The 18,392-nt window shown below is 53.0% G+C and overlaps 2 protein-coding genes and 1 long non-coding RNA gene across 5 annotated transcripts in view; 2 read left to right on the top strand and 1 right to left on the bottom strand.

The window, feature by feature from the left end:
• The window catches only part of ABCC10 (ATP binding cassette subfamily C member 10), a 19,863-nt gene extending 12,957 nt beyond the window's left edge, over nt 1-6,906 (top strand). The window contains exons 13-23 of one of the 3 annotated variants that reach the window (XR_013999036.1): nt 34-187; nt 387-576; nt 2,454-2,797; nt 3,125-3,294; nt 3,763-3,923; nt 4,254-4,507; nt 4,740-4,922; nt 5,451-5,596; nt 5,696-5,793; nt 6,035-6,147; nt 6,436-6,906. Coding sequence is in view for 2 of the 3 variants with exons in the window: in XM_081140546.1 (XP_080996672.1) it covers nt 34-187; nt 387-576; nt 2,454-2,797; nt 3,125-3,294; nt 3,763-3,923; nt 4,254-4,507; nt 5,451-5,793; nt 6,035-6,147; nt 6,436-6,589 (1,883 nt within the window). In the remaining variant the exon portion in view is untranslated. Of the gene's footprint in view, nt 1-33; nt 188-386; nt 577-2,453; nt 2,798-3,124; nt 3,295-3,762; nt 3,924-4,253; nt 4,508-4,739; nt 4,923-5,450; nt 5,794-6,034; nt 6,148-6,435 lie in introns of all 3 variants that reach the window. The other 2 variants (XM_081140547.1, XM_081140546.1) reach the window with 2 other exon arrangements.
• DLK2 (delta like non-canonical Notch ligand 2) lies at nt 6,839-10,814 on the bottom strand. Its single transcript, XM_081140548.1, has 5 exons — nt 10,688-10,814; nt 10,366-10,429; nt 9,040-9,170; nt 8,449-8,593; nt 6,839-7,733 (listed from the first exon to the last, which is right to left on the bottom strand). Exons 1-5 carry the CDS (start codon nt 10,761-10,763, stop codon nt 6,998-7,000), a joined length of 1,152 nt encoding a protein of 383 aa, XP_080996674.1. The 5' UTR covers nt 10,764-10,814; the 3' UTR covers nt 6,839-6,997.
• LOC308558618 lies at nt 10,637-17,329 on the top strand. The gene is made up of 3 exons (XR_013999037.1): nt 10,637-10,804; nt 14,216-14,318; nt 15,150-17,329. It is a non-coding gene; the product is annotated as an uncharacterized lncRNA (long non-coding RNA).
• The last annotated feature ends 1,063 nt before the right edge of the window (nt 17,330-18,392 follow it).

An 18,392-nucleotide genomic window follows, 5' to 3' on the forward strand; every position in this document is an offset into this window, starting at 1 on the left:
TCTCTCAGCTTTCTCTTTCCCATCCCCACCCAGCCACAAGGAATGCTGCTGACTGGTGGCTCTCCCACTGGGTGTCTCAGTTGAAGGCAGCCAAGAATAGCTCCTGGGAGGTGCCAGCCCCCACCATTCCGGACTCCAACGGGCTCCTCTCTGCCCAGCTGCTCCTCTTCTCCCCCAGAAGCTTCTAGTGAGTGGCTGGGCTGGGAGCAGGCCTAGTGCTCTCATAGTGGTTGCCAGGTAGTGAATGAGAGTTGGGGTGGGGGGGGGGGGACTGGTGATCCAGAGGCTGTGTCTCTGGAGAATAGGGAGAGGTGGTGTGGGGGAGGGGAAGGCACCCCTGAGTGGCTCTACTTTTGGTGACCCACAACTTCCTCCCCACCTCCCAGCACCTCAGTGTTCCTCCTGCCCAAAGCTGCCCCCAATGGCTCCTCAGACATCCGTTTCTACCTCACCGTGTATGCAACCATTGCTGGTGTCAACTCCCTCTGTACCCTTCTCCGGGCAGTGCTCTTTGCAGCGGGCACCCTCCGAGCAGCTGCCACCCTGCATCGCCGCCTGCTGCAGCGAGTCCTTCTGGTGAGGGGATGAGAGGGTGGGGGTGGCATGGGGGAGCCATCCCCATACTTGGGCTTCACGGGTGGGGGCGGCCGTCCCACCTCCTAGTCCTCAGGAGAGTATAGCCCCTCACAGATGAGTGCAGCACTTGACAGCTTGGGACCTGGAAAAGCCAAGAGCAGAGGGCTGCCTGGGTTCAGACCCAGTTACTTAACCCTACAGCTTTCTCCTTTGTCACATGGGGAGAAGAGAATCGTCCTCAGAGTCACTTCCGTTTTGGACTTTAAGTGCAGAGGGCTGAGCTAACCACCCCTTAGTTCATGTGAAGTCCCTTTTGTGTTTTACTTATTTGTCCATCCCTTTCTCTGCATACCCTATCTCCATTTCCCCTCTTTTCCTTGAAAAGCAACCATTCTAAGAGTGTTTAATATGTGTCTTTTTGTGAAATGCCTGTGCTTTGAGCTTATGGATTTTTATAAATGAAATTTTGTTTCTTATGTATTTAGGCTGTTTCTAAGACCCATCCTAGTTGCTCTGTGTATATCTATTCTAATGTTGCTTACCCATGGACTTAGTATGAGGATTAATTAGTGTATGGAAAGTGTTTAGGATAGTGCCTGGCACATACTAAGTGCTCAATTGGCAGTTATTATTAATGTTATTGTTACAAAGCCCTGTCTTGTCCATTATCTTATTTGGGCCTCATAATAACCCTGTGAGGTAGGTATTGTTATCCCCATTTTACAGATGAGGAAACCGAGGCTCTGAGAGTGTAAGGGACCTAGGCAAGGCTATTTCCCTGGAGAGCCAGGTAGTGAACCCAGTACTATATGGGTCTGTCCATTGCCTATCAGGGAGCAGCTGCCCACTGTTCTGCTTCTCCTCCAGGAGCCAAGGAGGGGACATCTTCAGGCTTTGAAGGAATTCATTTCTCATACTCTGGCTTTAGGAGGTACTTCAAAAAGTCCTTCGACCTAGTCTTCTGCCTTAAGATGGGACTATTGCCCAGTAAAGGCAGAGAGTTGGGGGACAGGAAGGGTGGGGAAAGGGAAAGGAGGCTGTCTTTGAGACTGTACCTCCCAATAGTCTGGATATCTGGCAGTCACTGAGCACTTACTACATGCCAGGCAGACTGTGCTAAGCACCTGACTGCTGTATATATGGCCTTTAAGCCTACTAATAGCCCTGTAAGGTGAGGTTCCATTATTTTCCCTGTTGGTTTGTTTGTTTGATTGAGAGAGAAACATCGATTTGTTGTTCCATTTATTTATGCGTTCACTGGTTGATTCTTGTATGTGCCCTGAACTGGAGACCAAACCCGCAACCTTGGCATATTGGGATGACTCTCTAACCAACTAAGCGACCGGACCAGGGCTATTATCCCCATTCTTGAAATGAGGAACAGGGGCCTGTAACTGATTGAGCCTCTTGCCTGGGGTTTCACATCTACAAAGTGGCAGAGCTGGAATTCCAGTAGCGGTCTGGCTCCAGACCCTGAGCGCTTCACAGTGAGACAATACTGATTTGGACCACTGCATTCACCACTCTTCCCAGCCTTGGGCGATCAGGATACTCCTCCTGACATCTAATTAAATCTCACTCACTGGCCTGAAGTCCCCATATTCTGGAGAGAGGTGTAGGCATGTGTAGCACAGAGGTAGAAGGATGGCCAGCATGGCCTCTCAGGGTCACCACTGGCCAGAGGTCTCTCTCTTTTCTACCCTGGGATATTCTTCCTCTGGGCCTCGCCTATTCCTCCTCTCTGCTCCCAAACTCTAGAGACACTTTCTTCCCTTCCTATTCTCTACCTTAGGCCTCTGCACCCCACCTCCCGCAGGGTGGCCCCCAACCCCTTTTCTGCCAGACCTGCCCTTGCCCAACCACACCCTTTCTCCCAGGCACCAGTGACTTTCTTCGACTCCACGCCTATGGGCCGGGTCCTAAACCGCTTCTCCTCTGATGTGGCCTGTGTGGATGACAGCCTGCCCTTCATCCTCAACATCCTCCTGGCCAACACCGCAGGCCTGCTGGGCCTCCTGGCGGTGCTGGGCTCTGGCCTGCCCTGGCTGCTGCTGCTGCTGCCACCTTTGAGCGTCATCTACTACCGTGTGCAGCGCCATTACAGGGCCTCCTCGCGGGAGCTGCGGCGCCTGGGCAGCCTCACCCTGTCTCCACTCTACACCCACCTGGCCGACACCCTGGCCGGCCTCCCTGTGCTCCGGGCCTCCGGTGCCACTGACAGGTGTGTGGGGTATGCCTCTCCCAGCCAGAGCAAAGGGCATGAGGTGCTGGGGGGAGGGGGCTTCAGATCTCCTGAGAAGGGAAGGGTGGGTGAAGGCGCTAAGGGAAAGAGGAAAGAAACAGAAGAAAGGGATATTGAGGCAGAGCACACAGTGTGTTCTTTTGTACAGAGAGGTCAATGTACAAAAGAGCACACTGACCTCTCTGTACCCTCAGGTAAGGCCTGTGGGTGTGTAGATCAGCTCCAAGAAGGAGGCGTTCTGTGGGGGAGTCTGGGCGAATCATTGCAACAGTGGAGTGGCCTCACTTCCCTCCTGGCCTCCCCCAGGTTTGAGGAAGAGAACCAGAGACTCCTGGAGCTCAACCAAAGGTGCCAGTTTGCTTCCAGTGCTACAATGCAGTGGCTGGACATTCGCCTGCAGCTCATGGGGGCCGCAGTGGTCAGTGCCATCGCAGGCATCGCCCTGGTGCAGCATCAGCAGGGCCTCGCTGACCCAGGTAACAGCCCAGGAACCTTCACTCTCGCCTCAGAAGTATGTAATTCCCATCCCTAGCCCCAGACGTCCCCCTACACTGTCCCCCAGCATTTTTACATGCCACCCAGGGTTCCCTGTGAGTATGTGTTGTAATTCTCCTGCCCCTTATTTTAGAGTTGAGGAAACTGAGTCTCAAGAAGTGACTTTCCCAGGTGATGGTGGATCTGGTAGTAGAACAAGTCATCTGATCTCTGCCCCTTCCCTGCTCCAGCCCCATCCCCAGCACTCTGCCAGGCCCACCTGTCTTCCACCTGTTATCCCTCATAGCCTCTCCAGACCCACTCCTGTGGCCCTGGTCTGGTGCTGGCATCTTCCCACTTCTCTGCTGGCCTCCTTTCAATGCCCGTAGTCCACAGCTTGAGATTCTCCTGTTCTGCCTCACTCCTCCCCACCAAACCTCCCCTAGTAGCTGGTGTTCCTCTCCTGCTAGGACTGGTGGGCTTGTCACTGTCCTATGCCCTCTCCCTGACGGGCCTGCTCTCGGGCCTGGTGAGCAGCTTCACGCAGACAGAAACCATGCTGGTGAGTGTGGAGCGGCTAGAGGAGTACTCCTGTGACCTGCCCCAGGAGCCCCAGGGCCAGCGGATGCAGGTAGGCCAGCCCCTGCGCCCCAGGCCTGGGCACTAGAACCTTGAAGGACCCTCCCAGTGGTCCCCATTGCTCCCCAAGTTCCTTTCCTTTCATTCCTCGCCATTTTTCTCAGCTCTAACGTCTCTATGTGATCTCTCCCTTCTTTGCTGTGTCCCTCACCTTTGTGTCCGCTCTCCCCATCTCTCACTTGCCCTCATTTCCCCCACCTTCCCTCTCATGCCATCCATTTCTTATTATTCCCCCTCCTTCCACTCTCCAACCCCCCTTCTCCTCCCCATGTCTCCCCATCTCACCCATCTCCCTCCATCTCCCACCCACAAACCCCACCAGCTAGGCCCTGGCTGGCTGACGCAGGGGAGAGTGGAGTTCCAGGATGTGGTGTTGGTGTACCGGCCAGGGCTGCCAAATGCCCTGGATGGGGTGACCTTCTGCGTGCAGCCTGGAGAGAAGTTGGGCATCGTGGGCCGCACGGGCTCTGGCAAGTCTTCCCTGTTGTTGGTGCTCTTCCGGCTATTGGAGCCCAGCTCGGGGCGAGTGCTCCTGGATGGAGTGGACACCAGCCAGCTGGAGCTGGCTGAGCTCAGGTCTGGAGAAGCGAGGAGAACTGGACTACTGGCACTCAGAGGGAGACCCAGCCTGGAAGGCTTTCCATAAACTTAGGGCAGCCAGGGTTGATTGGGGACCAGAAGGCAGCTAGGACAAGCAGGCGAGGATAGTGAGCTCCCAGTGCTCAGGTCCAGGGTTATAGCTGTGGTCTTAGGTCTTTAATCAGACCCAGGCTCATCTTTCCAGCTTCATCTTTCTTCTACTTCCCAGTATACACCCTGCTCTCTAGACCACTGGCCACTGCATCTGAATCAGAGCCTCCCTGATGCTGCGCCCGAGATACTCATCCCCTCAGCCCTTGGGCTTGGCAGGGGGTGCTCGGGACCTGGGCCAGTTTCCCCTGGCCACAAGAGGCCACATCTGAGGCTAAACATCTCCCCCCGCCAGCTCCAGGTTAGCCTAGTGCCATTTTCTCTGATGTGGAAAAGTAGGGAAGCTCTGTTCTAAGTCCTATTACTGATCCCAGGCTCTGGCCCTGCCCTTCCTGCCTGCTCTTCTAAGTTGTGGTCACCTTACATTATAGCTCCACCATATGGCTCCTCAGGACCCAATTCCAGGACCTCTAACCTTGACATGTCCCCTCCCTACCATTCAAACTCCTCATTCCTTGCCACCACTGCTATTCCAGTGACTGCTGGAGTCCGTGCCACACCGCTAGCCCACCCTTGTTCTCTGTGTTTTGTAGCTCAGTGAGATGTAAGCTCCTTAAGGTCAAAGTGTGGGCCTTTGGTTTCTCTGGTGTCCCTTATGGCACCTGCACAGTTCTAGGAACATGGCTGAACAACTAGGAAGCAGAGTGAGGGATATGTTCAGGTCTCCCCAAGCTTCCCTGGAGGTACTAGACCTATAGCTAAAACCTGCACTGGGAGCAGAAGTGACCACATCTCCAGCCTAGACCCCATGTCCCTCCTTGTCCCCCAGATCCCAGCTGGCTATCATCCCCCAGGAGCCCTTTTTGTTCAGTGGGACTATTCGGGAAAACCTGGATCCCCAGGGCCTGTATGAGGACAGGGCCCTGTGGCAGGCTTTGGAGCAGTGCCACCTGAGTGAGGTGATCGGATCCATGGGTGAGTACCAGGCCCTACCCTGCAGGGTGGAAGAGGAGGGAACAGGGAGGGGGCAGGGAGAGGCCTGGGACCTGGGGGTGAAGATGCTGTGCCTTGCAGGTGGTCTAGATGGCGAGCTGGGTGAGGGAGGCCGGAGCTTATCGCTGGGGCAGAGGCAGCTGCTGTGTCTGGCCAGGGCTCTCCTCACAGATGCCAAGGTAAGGTGAGAGGAGAAGACATTTGAGAGAGCAGGGAAGAAGGCAGAGGCGTGTGAGGGGTGAGAAAGTGAGTTAGGGAGAGGTCTCAGGGGACCAAGTTAGTTTCTCTTTTAGAGCTGGAGGTGGGGAGCTGTAGGCTGGGCTGGCTGGGCCCTGCCTGAAGGTAGGAGCTGATGCTTGGACAGGAGCCAAGACTAACCCTCTTCTCTGTCCTTCTGCCCACCCCCTCCACATGTTCTAGATCTTGTGCATTGACGAGGCCACAGCAAGTGTGGACCAGAAAACAGACCAACTGCTCCAACAGACCATCCGCAAACGCTTCGCCAACAAGACAGTGCTGACCATTGCCCACAGGTGTGCAAGTGTCCGGCATGAGACTCCAATCAGGCTATGGTGTCAGGGACCCCAAGAGTTAGGGGCCTAGAGATTCCAAACTTCCATGAACCTCAGCTCCTCATTCTCATAGCACATTGTCTGAAGGAATCTGCAGACCCCCCCGCCCCCCGCCGCCCGCACAGAGCCAGGAGTAAAGCCTGTGGGCAGAACTGTGCTGTCCAGAGGAGGAGAGGAGGGGGCTCGGGTCAGCTTTCTGCTTTGGGGTGTTGCCCTCCATCCCCCCACTGACCACCTCTTTCCACACAGGCTCAATACCATCCTGAACTCTGACCGGGTGCTGGTGCTGCAAGCTGGGAGGGTCATGGAGCTAGACTCCCCTGCCACCCTGCGCAACCAGCCTCACTCTCTGTTCCAGCAGCTGCTGCAGAGCAGCCAGCAGGGAGCCCGCTCCTCCCCTTGAGGACTCAGCAGGATCCCCCGACAGGGTCTCCCCATCTTACCCTCTGCTGAGCGGCTACAGAGCTTTTTGTTTACATTTTCCTCCATGGCTCTACCTCACCGGCACTTCCCCAGGGTGGGAAGGTGTCATGGGTTTCACTTTGAGAACCACTTTTAAGGCAGAGCCCAAGGTTTCCCCAGAACCAGGCCTCTGCTCAGCCCTCTTACATCTGTGACTCCAAGCAGGTTTTTCTGGAAAAGGAGTCCACTTATAACTTCATAGTTTTATTGGATAAAATTCCCATCTTACATTCTGTGTATTAAAAAAATAATATTTCTCGTGTGAGGCTGCTGAGGGGTGGCAAGAAAGGACCACTCCAGTCTGAGGGGCAGAGGAGGTGAGGAGGGGACACGAAAGCCCCCACCTCCATCACAGTGCTGTGGTCTTTCCAGGCTCAGGGGGCAGGTCAGGTAGCAGAGGGAGCCCTGCAGGCAGCATGCTGACCTGACACTCCTGGTCCTGGCGTGCTGGGGCGTAGTGTGGTGCAGGGTAGCAACAGGGTCCAGGGGGACAGACACCCCGGCGCCAGGCCCTCAGGGTCAGCAACACCGTGGACAGGACCAGGGTGGCAGTGAGGGCCCCAAACACCACCACGGCCGCCAGGCTAGACTCACCTAGCCTGGCCTCTTGCCTCCGCACCACCTCCTTCACTGAGATGCGCAGCAGACCAGCCCCTGCACTGTGGGGGACAGGCCCCGTGGCAGGTACCACCACAGCCGAGGTGGGCCCCAGGGGGATGTCTGCTATGGTGGCGGGGTCTGGAACAGGTAAGACTAGCTCACAAGTCTTGCCTCCATAGCCGCTGGGACAGAGACAGTCGAAGTCATGGACACGGTCCCGACAGCGGGCCCCTCTCTGGCATGGGCGGCTGGCACAGTCATCCAGGTTGATGGTGCAGAAGCGTCCAGCAAAGCCCTCAGGGCAGAGGCAGGAGAAGCGGTTTATGCCATCCAGGCAGGTGGCGCCGTTAGCACAAGGCCGCATCAGACAGTCGTCTACATTCACCTCACAGTGGGCACCCACAAAGCCTGCCAAGCAGCGGCACGTGAAGTTGAGGGCAAAGCCCTGGTCATCCTGGCACTGGCCACCATTCCGGCATGGGGAGCTGGGGTAGAGGTGGGAGAGGGCTTTTATACAGACTCACACCTGCAGGGTAGCCCAGGTCAGCATCCTGACCACTGCTGCCCCCCCCTTCCAGCAATGTCACCTTGAGCCACACTCTGAGCTTCCAATGCCTCCTTTTAAAAATGGGAATAAAAGTAGTACCCAACTTCCAAATTGTGAGGGTTAAATGAGATAACCCAATGTCAAGCAGTTAGCATGGGGACTGGCCCAAAGGCAAGTCTCAAGACAAGTGCATTATTACCCTGGCAGGCTTTTAGGTCTGACACCGAAGTGAGGACAGGTCAACCCTTCAGGCCTATTTCCTCATGCACACGATGAGGCATAAGGCTACCATGTGGAACATCCTTAGGGGCTGCATGGCAACTTTCCTGGGAGGATGGGGGAGGGGAGTCCTAGGTCCTCAACTTCCCATTCCTAGCCCCCCCAACAGCCAGAGCAGTCACACATTGATTTGTTACATCTCAGGTTCCTATAGATCTTTGTTGTTGAAGAAATGGTTCGGATGGTATAAAAAGGCTGAGAAACCCTGAACTGGGGACCCTTTGGCAGGCTGGGGTTTTACCCTCCGGTGCCCCCAGGTGGGACTTCTGACCCTCAGCCCTGTTACTTCACCACTACCCTCTCAACACTCCTGCCTCCTTGCGTCACCAGATTCTCATCTGACCTCGAACTCACCCTGTGGGGCCAGCACTCACCCTGCCTGCTCACAGGGTCCAGTTTTGCGTTCACAGTCCTGTCCGTGGAAGCCTGGTGGGCACACACAGTGGTACTTGCCACCCCCATCATATACGCACTGGCCTCCATTCCGGCAGGGGGATTGCGTAGTACAGATGTGCTCATCTGTAGGAGAGACAGAGAAGGCTCTGGGATAGCCCCTTACATCTGGCACCCAGACCTGCCCAAGCCCCACTTAAGGCTCTCTGGGTGTGGTTCATACTGCAAACCCACCCAGACTGGTATGCTGTGGGGGGGGGAAACAACTGAATTCGGAATCAGGAGGCTCCGAGCCCTGGCAATGTCAATCTGTCTCAGAGTAACTTGGAGCAAGTTGTAGCTCATCTGTGTGTCAGTTCCCTCATCTGTAAAATGAGTGTCATTTTCAGCAGCTGCCTTGCCTACCTCATGGCGTTAGGTTAAGGGCCAATTCATACAGCAGATAGGTATACAGTCTAAAATGATAAAATACCATGTATTTGAATGTTTCAGCTGGACACAATAAATATGAATGGATGTTCTCCCAAGACACATGGGGTCTCCAGACCAACAGCTGTCCTCTACTCCCCTACCTTTGTCACAGAACTTGCCCGCCCAGCCACCGTGACAGATGCACTGCCAAGGCTGGTGGCAGGAACCGTGCTGGCAGCCAGGCATCCTCACACAGCGTTCACAGTGCAGCCCCTCCCAGCCTGGGTCACACCTGATGGGGAGAAGCACAGGGTCAGGGCTCTGGGTAGGGGATGTGAGGAAATGGAAGCAAGACCAGAGCATTTAAAAAACAGGAAGACATGACAGCCCCTAAGGATAAACAGGCCCATCCCAGATAGGTGTGAGCTGTGCAGTATCACATATGTGGGATCAGACCATCTGGCACCAGCATTCAAGTCCTGGTTCTGCACTTTGTCTAATCCTTATGAGCCTTTGTTTCCTCATATGTAAATTGGGGAAACACTTTGCAGAGATGTGTTGAGGAATAAAGTAAGATGATGTCTATAAATGCTTCCAGTATCAGTCCTGGCATATCTGAGGCTCAGAAATCTTATTCTTAACACCTTGCTGACTGGCTATTTCGAGCCAGAACTCGCCCATGTAGCTGGCTATTTTTCCGTCATGACCAGTCAGCAAGGTGTGTAAAATTACTCAAATTAATGTAAGTGCACACATGAGTTATCTCGTGACTGGTCAGCAACATTGAGACACAGAAGCACATGTATACTTGTGACAGGTCAGCAATGTTTCAAGAGTGACCTTGAAAGGTCATCAGGACTATCTTCCTACCCTGATTCCAGGGCAAAAGCCTGACCTTTTTTTTTTTAAAAAATCCTCCAAGGATGGAGAGTCTGAAACACCTCCAACCCCTCCAGCAGCTTGCCCTGTCAACTCATTTCCTTATGTCCATCCAGACACATTTCCCTCCTCCTACTGAATTTGCCCAACCCCCATCCCAGTAAGTCAATTACTCAAATTCATCCAGAAATATCCTCTCATAAGCTCTTCTCCCCAGCAACCCTCCCAGCAGCCTTTCTTTTCCAGGCTGAACCAATTCTCTTTATATCTTTCCTTTATTTCTCCCTTTCCTCCAGGCTCCTAGTCTCCAAACTCTCTCAAGCTTCAGGTCTTTCTCCTGGGGTCTTGAGGAGGAATGTTTCAGAATTCCTGCGTCATACTTTGGAGACTAAAAAAGTGGGGAGAGGTAAGCTGGAAGAAGAAAAAGTCAAAGCAAAGAGGGGTGGGGGGGAAGCTGGCCACACTGCCCTGTGTGCCATTTGGGGATAGGGAGTGGACATGGGTCTTAAGCCCCTAGACACTCTGCCCTGGGGCTTGACCTGGTTGTAGGAGTGAAGGGCTGGGAAATGGGAACAAAGGGTTTAGGAGCACGTGCTCAGAAGAGGTACCTGCAGGAGCTGTCGGGTGCACAGTAGCCGTGGGCCAGGTCACAGTGGGAGCTGCAGTCATCGGCTGCAAGAGATTGATGTGGGAGGGGTAAGCCTGGGGTCCGGGTTGGGCTCCCTGAGATGCCGGGCTCAGGTGAGGATGCGGGGTCCCAGTAATGGGGTGGGCTCAGCCCTGAGATTCTTCCCATTCCAGAGGGCCCACCTGGGTCTCACCAACCCCTCGGGTCCGAGCGGCTGCAATGCCGTCTCTGGCCGGCAGAGGTCAACGTGCAAGCGAGAGCCGGCCGGAGCGAGCCGCGACCCGAGCCCGGGGTGCTCTCACCTACGGCAGGCTGCGCGGGGGCCCCCAGGATGCACAACAGGCACATGAGATGCAGGCAGCGGCAGCCGCTGGGCATGGTCAGCGCCGGCCCCACGAAGGACGGACGGATGGACGGCCGTACGTGCGGACACCTGCGGGACGGCACAGGCTGGGAGGCGGTCGGATGCGGAGATGGCTGCACGGATTGCGGTTCAGAGCGAAAGGAGCCGAGGGGAGAGGGATGTTCAGACGGAAGGGGGAGGAGGCAGCAGGAGGGCCGGGGCGGGGAAGGGTTGAACCAGCAAAGGGACTGGGGACACCACCGGGATCGGGCTCCGGTCAGAAGGTAAAGGATGTGCAGCGTGGGGCGAGGTCAGAGCGCGGGAAGGGCCGGGGCTGGGAACGCAGCAGAACCGAATTGTCCGCGGGAATGGAGACAGCGCGGAGGAGAGGCCTTGAGCATGGAGGGGACGCGGGGGCTGGCTCTCAGCGGCGAGCAGTCTCCGATCCCACCCCCGACTTCAACGAGGACTTGCTCCCACGTCCCCTTCCCGTTCGGCCGCGCTCGGCTGGGCCGCGGCGCCGGGCCTGGAGGCCCCGAGCGCCCCCCGTCCTGCGCTCCCTGCCCGCGCGGTCCTCACCTCGAGCTGCGAGGCGGCGCGCCCCGGGCGCAGAGCGAGGCCGGATCCGACGGGCTCCGCCGTGGGGCCAAGCTGGGGCGCGGGGCCGCCCCTAGCGGGCCGCGGGGCCGGGCGCCAAGGCGGCTTCCATGAGAGCCGAGCGCTCTGGAATCTGGGGCTCAAGGAAACCCCGGGCGGCGGCGGCGGAGGCGGCGGTGGCGGCAGCAGCGGCGGATCCCGCAGCGGCGGATCCTCGTGCGCGCTCAGGCCGCCTGCCAGGGGCGGCGTGTGCCTGCTGATCCCGCCTCCCCACTCACCACCCCACTCCCCTCCCCCGCCTGTCGCCGGCCCGCCTCCCACCCGCCTGCGTCCGCCGCCTGCCTCCCTGCGGCGCGCAGAGCGCACCTCGCCGCGGGGCTGGGCGCTCGCCCCTGCCTCCGCTATCTCGCTCGCCCCTGGGCCTCCACCCTCCGCGGCCACCTAGCCTCTCCGAACCGTGCTTTCTTCATCGAAAGGAGGAGATGATGGGAGCCTAAACGGGAGCCGACTGCCAAGTGCGGGCCAGATGTGCGCAGCGCTATTATCCTCGCGTCTCGAGTCCCAGCTTTGCTGACCCGCGCCCCTCACCCCGGCCCCACCTCTGCGCTCCCCGGTCCGCTTCTCACCACGCTTCTCGCATGTACCCCGCACACGCAGGGCACAGCGCCGCTCCCCGCCCTCCCCCTGTCATCAAGCCCACGCCTCCTCTATAAACCCTCCATCACCTGCTTCCAATGTCTGCGCCTCGCCGCCGCGCCCTCCGCTTCCTTCTCTCCTCACTGCCATTCACAACCTGCCATTCAACCGGCCGGGACCTAGCCCATTCCCACCTCTATCAAGTCCCTGTTCCCCACCACCCTGTTCCTTCCTGTGACCGCTACTGGGAAGTCTCCCTGACTCTGTACCCCCCACCCCAGTTCCCACTTCCGTACCCAAGGTCACATCCATTCTTTTTGTTTTGTTTTTTAATATTTATTGATTTCAGTAAGAGGAAGGAAGAGGGAGAGAGAGAAAGAGAAACGTCAATGATGAGAGAGTCATTGATCGGCTGCCTCCTCCACGCCCCCCACTGGGGATCGAGCCCGCAACCCGGGCATGTGCCCTGACTCAGAATCCAACCGCAATCTCCTGGGTCACAGGTCCATCCTCCACGGCTGAGCCACGCCGGGCAAGGCCACATCCATTCTTGAACTCAGGCTAATAGTCCAATGCTCAAACCCAGAGCTCAGACTGCAAGGGTTCTGTGGGGGGAGCCGGGGAGGACTACCTTTCAGGCTAATGGCTCAGAGGCACCTGTGCAAGGCAAGGACAGGAGACAGTTTCTTGTTTTTGGAGGGCAAGGGGGCAGAGGTTAGGAACACCACCTAAGCCTCCAGATCAAGATTTCACTTCTTTAGGTTCCAAACAATGGAAGCAGGAATCTCTAGCTTGTGCAGAAGCTTCCTTCAGACCACCCCCCCCCCCCCAAGGACTCAGTCCCTGGACTAATTTTTCTTGCGGTCTCCATTGAATGTAATAGCCACCCCCAACCCATCTCTCTGGCCAACTCCCGAGGAACTCCATCGCCTCTTCCCTAAAGAGCTTTCTGAATTTGAGTAATGCCATAGCTCTAACCATTTATTTTGTTTTAATTTGTTTTTCAGTGAAAAATTGCAGACAACCTATAACGTCCTATTAATGTAGGTCGAATAGATTACGTGACTATCAAAAGTCACCTTTTTGAAGCCTGAAGATGTCACACACACACGAAAAAGCTAAGGATATGTTAGCTTCTAGCAAGGAGAAACAACACAGGACCTATGTCAATTGGCAGAGACTTTTGTTCTGGATGACGGAATTATAGGTTATTTTTTCTTACTGATGTTTTTCTGCATTTCCCCCTTTTCCACAATGAACGTGTACAACTTTTTTTTATTATGAAAGAAATTCAATAACTTTAAAGAACTTTTAGAATATTTGTTTTATTCTAAAAGAAAAAAAAAATTAGCCTTGATCCTATTAGCATGACAAAACCACTATTTTTTTAAACCCCTTTTCCTACCCAGATGTTTTTACACAGTACCTGTAATGTTGTATCCCGCCTTTTTTTACTCCACATAATGCATTGATGTCCTCAAAAGCATAATTTTTATGGCTGCATACTAGCCCATTAAAAAGATACATCACAATCTATTTAACATAGCCCTCATTATGGGACACTTACAATTGGATCCTTACAAAATTGTGTTTACTTTTTTGCCATTATAAATTCATTCAACAAATATTTCTGAGCACTTATGTGCTACTACTTTGTGCTGGACATCATCCTAGGCACTGGGTTAAGTAGTAGGGTCACAAGTTCTCATACATATAGTTTTTTCCGTGGTTTAGGTTCCTTCCTAAAGGCAGAGTCTGAATTGGTGAGTGACTGAGTCAAAGAGGTTGTGAAAAATGAACCGTTCCTTCTCATTAATGAAATTCATTGGCATTCGCTGATGAAACAGTACAGATATCTGAAGCTTTGGAAGTTGATGGCGTCAGACTGTATCACTTTCTACTACTCCCTCATGCTCTAAAGATTTTAGCACCTGGCTTGTTGTCACTCTCTTCACTCCCACTTCTGTCAAGTTCTTGGAGATTTTTGATGATTCAGTACCACATCGACAATTATTCCAATAAATGTGATGGTTTGTTTGCAGAGATGGCTACTACACTTCCTCCTGTCCCGCGTGACCCTTTGCAACGATTTTGCTGCTCCTCTCAGCAAGGAGTGGAGTCTGTTTCTCAACCCGTTGAATCTGGGCTGGCCTTATGACTTGCTTTGACTAAAAGCATCTGGCAGAAGTGATATTGTGTGAGTCCTCAGAGTTGGCCTCCAGAGACCTTGCAGCTTGTCCCTTTGCCCTTTCAGAATACTTCCAACATCATGTAAAGAAATCCAGTTTAGCCTGCTGGAAGATTGAGAAGCCTGATGGAGGACAACTGAGGCACCCTGGCAGCCAACCACCAGACATGTGAGGTCATATTGCCCAGCCCCAGTCATGTGATATGTGTCTTTCTCTGCCTAGCTTATTTCATTTAGCATAATACTCTCCAGGTCCCTCCATGCTCTCCCAAAGGGTAAGAGATCCTTCTTTTCTACAGCTGCATAGTATTCCATAGTGTAAATGTGCCACAGCTTTTTTATCCACTCAGATACTGATGGGCACTTGGGCTGTTTCCAGATCTTAGCTATTGTAAATTGTGCTGCTATGAACATAGGGGTGCATAAGTTGTTTGTGATTGGTGTTTCAGGTTTCTTAGGATATATTCCTAGAAGCGGGATCACTGGGTCAAGTGACAGTTCCATATTTAATTTTTGAGGAAACTCCGTACTATTTTCCATAGTGGCTGCACCAGTCTGCATTCCCGCCAGCTTTACTAGGGTTCCTTTTCTCCACACCCTCACCAGCACTTGTCATTTGTTGATTTCTTGATAGTAACCATTCTGGCAGGTGTGAGGTGACACCTCACTGTCATTTTAATTTGCATCTCTCTGGTGATTAGTGACTTTGAACATTTTTGCATATGTCCCTTGGCCATCTGTATGTCCTCTTTGGAGAAGTGTCTATTTAGGTCCTTTGCCCATTTTTCAATTAGGTTGTTTGTCTTCCTTTTGTTAAGTTGTATGAGTTCTTTATATATTTTGGAAACTAACCCCTTATCAGATGTGTCATTGGCAAATATGGTCTCCCATACAGTGGGCTCCCTTTTCATTTTGTTGATGGTTTCTTTTGCTGTGCAGAAGCTTTTTATTTTGATGCAGTCCCATTTGTTTATTTTCTCCTTTGTTTCCCTTGCCCTAGGAGCTGTATCAGCAAACATATTGCTACAAGAGATGCCTGAGATTTTGCTGCCTACGTTTTCTTCTAGGATTTTTATGGTTTCACATCTTACATTTAAGTCTTTTATCCACTTTGAGTTTATTCTGGTGTATGGTGTAAGTTGGTGGTCTAGTTTCATTTTTTTGCGTGTCCCTGTCCAACTTTCCCAGCATCACTTACTGAAGAGACTGTCTTTACTCCATCGTATGTTCTTGCCTCCTTTGTCAAATATTAATTGAGCTTGGGTCAATTCTGGGTTCTCTGTGCTGTTCCACTGATCTATATTTTTGTCCTTGTACAGTACCAGGCTGTTCTGATTACAGCGGCTTTGCAGTATAACCTGATCTCTGGTATTGTGATCCCTCCAACTTTGTTGTTCTTTCTCAAGATTGCCGCGGCGGAGGAAACAAGATGGCGGCCTAGGTAGCAGCTGCGCCCGCCGCCTCCCGCAGCCACATCAAAATTACAACTAAAATACAGAACCACCGTCACTCAGGGCCTCCTGAAATCTGGCTTCACAGAAGCCCCACAACCAGGGAACTGAAGGAGCATCGAGACCGGGAGGAGGGGGGAGACGTGGGCGGATCGGGGCTGAATCGCAGAGGTGCGGCCACGGGCTCACACCCGGTGCCTCGGTTGAAACCCGGGAGGGAATCTCGGCGGTGGGGGTTTCCCAGAGGAGGGAGAGGTCTCAGCCCCACAGCAGGCCCCCAGCCCAGGGCTCCAGGGCCAGGAAGAGACGCCCCCACAACTCCGGGCTGTGAAACCAGCGGGGACCGTGTCTGAGGGTCCCGGAGGCTGCGGAGCCCCAGCAGCTCCTCTTGAAGGGCCCGGCACGGACTCACTGGGACGCTCCCCCTGAGCCCAGCGCCCGGCAGCAGCTTGAAAGGACCCAGGACACTTGGGGGGGGGGGGGACTAACCTGCCTGAGACCCAGGCGAGAGGCCGAGGGGCGGCTTCCTCCCAGGCAGAAGGGCTGGCGGAGGCCATGGCTCCTGTGGCGAGTCCTCCCCACACACAGCCGGCAGGCAGGCGCCATATTTGAGTCGCCAGCACCTGACTCACACCTTTGGCCCCGCCCCGTGATTCCCGGAGGCCCCGCCCCTCCCCACCTGCAGGCTCATCCAAGTCATTTCCAGTGGCTTTTCTGTGAAAGTGGCCACTTGGGCTTCATGCTTAGGACTTTTCTAAAATCTCTCAAACAAGCAGCAGCGTGCCCCATACAGCTTGATAAGTGGCCCCAGGCCTGGCACTAGCAGAGTGCCCCACTTGGCTCATAGCTTAGCTTTTCCTGGACAACACCAAGCCCAGCACAAGTAGCAGCCAACTACGGATTGCTGTGTAGCTCAGGCTGGGTGGCCCTGGGCAAGGCACTGGCACAGGCTGACTTTGCACCTCCCGGGAGGCCTCAGAGGCAGTGCACCTGGTGGTCAGACTCGATCATGCTGGATTACAACCCTACCACATCCACAAGTGACACTTGGTGTTCACCAACTGCACACTTGGGGCACACTTGGTGAACACCAAAACTCCACTGAAGTAAATCCTGCTCCATAGAGGTGTCTCCAGCACAGCAGCTCTCTGGCTGTAGTTACAGCTGGTCCTCACAACTGATTGGTATGGGGGTCAGTTCCTTCCAGTGACACCAACAGCAACCAAGACTCAACTGCAACAGGACAGTGCACACAGCCCACACAGGGGAGCACCTAGAAGGCCCAGCTCAGGTGACTAGGGAGGCTGAGCCACTAGACCCTACAGGACACCTGCTACACAAAGCCACTCTACAAATTCCAGGAGACATAGCAGCTCTACCTAATACATAGAAACAAACACCAGGAAGCAGCCAAAATGTGGAGGCAAAGAAACATGTCACAAAGGAAAGAACAGAAGAAATCTCTAGAAAAGGAACTAAATGAAATAGGTCCAAGCAAGCTAACAGATACAGAGTTCAGAATTTTGTTTATAAGGATGCTCAAGGATATTAGTAAGAGTATGACAAAAATAATTGAGAAAATCGATGACATAATAAAGGACCAATTTGAAATGAAGGCTATACAAACTGAAATGAAGAATAATTTACAGGGAATCAACAGTAGAGGATGCTGAGAATCAAATCAGCAATTTGGAACATGAGGAAACAAAAAACACCCAACCAGAAGATCAAAAAGAAAAAAGAACCCAGAAATATGAAGATAGTATAAGGAGCCTCTGGGACAACTTCAAGAGGCCCAACATTTGTGTTATTGGGGTGCCAGGAGGAGAGGAAAGAGGGCAAGAAATTGAAAACCTATTTGAAAAAATAATTACAGAAAACTTCCCCTTACCAGTCCAGGAAGCACAGATGGTCCCAAACAAGAGGAACCCAAAGAGGCCCACAGCAAGACACATCATAATTAAAATGCCAAAGGTTAAAGACAAAGAGAGAATCTTAAAAGCAGCAAGAGAAAAGCAGTTAATTATATACAAGGGAGCACCCATATGATTGTCAGCTGATTTCTCAACAGAAACTTTGCAGGCCAGAAGGGAGTGGCAAGAAATATTCAAAGTGATGAAAAACATGGAACTACAACCAAGATTACTCTACCCAGCAAAGCTATCATTTAGAACTGAAGGTCAGATAAAGAGCTTACAAGGAAAAGCTAAAGGAGTTCATCACCACCAAACCAGCACTACAGGAAATGTTGAAGGGTCTTCTTTAACAAGAAGCTAATGAACAAAAGAATCTGATGAACTAAATAGATCCAGAGACATTGACACATGTTACAGATGATCATATTTCAGAGGGAAGCGGGGTGGAGGGTGGGAAGAGATTAACCAAAGAAGTTATATGCATATATGCATAACCCATGGACACAGACAATGACAGGGTGAAGGCCTGGGGAGGGGGTGGGAATGAGGTGGAGGGGGTCAATTGGGGGGGGGGACAGGACACCTGTAATACTTTCAACAATAAAGATAAATTTAAAAAAAAGATTGCTGTGGCTATTCTGGGTCTTTTTTGGTTCCATATAAATTTTTGGAGTATTGTTCTAGTTCTGTGAAATATGCCATTGGTATTTTAATAGGGATTGCTTTGAATTTATAGATTGCTTTGGGTAGTATGGACATTTTAATGATGTTAATTCTTCCAATCCATGAAGATACAAACAAGTGAAAGAATATACTGTGTTCAGTATCCTTACAATCAGTACTTTGAACTCTATATCTGATAGATTACTTATATCC

Source organism: Miniopterus schreibersii (genome assembly GCF_964146895.1).
Source record: "Miniopterus schreibersii genome assembly, chromosome: 6".
Lineage (NCBI taxonomy): Eukaryota > Metazoa > Chordata > Mammalia > Chiroptera > Miniopteridae > Miniopterus > Miniopterus schreibersii.

Excerpts from the sequence above, each read along its gene's own strand:
- DLK2 (XM_081140548.1), bottom strand. The coding sequence starts at position 10,763 with ATGCCCAGCGGCTGCCGCTGCCTGCATCTCATGTGCCTGTTGTGCATC. Across the intron at positions 9,171-10,365 it reads GCACCCGACAGCTCCTGCAG|GTGTGACCCAGGCTGGGAGG; the intron begins GTACCTCTTCTG and ends TCTCCCCATCAG. Across the intron at positions 7,734-8,448 it reads GGACCCTGTGAGCAGGCAGG|CTCCCCATGCCGGAATGGTG; the intron begins GTGAGTGCTGGC and ends CCTCTACCCCAG.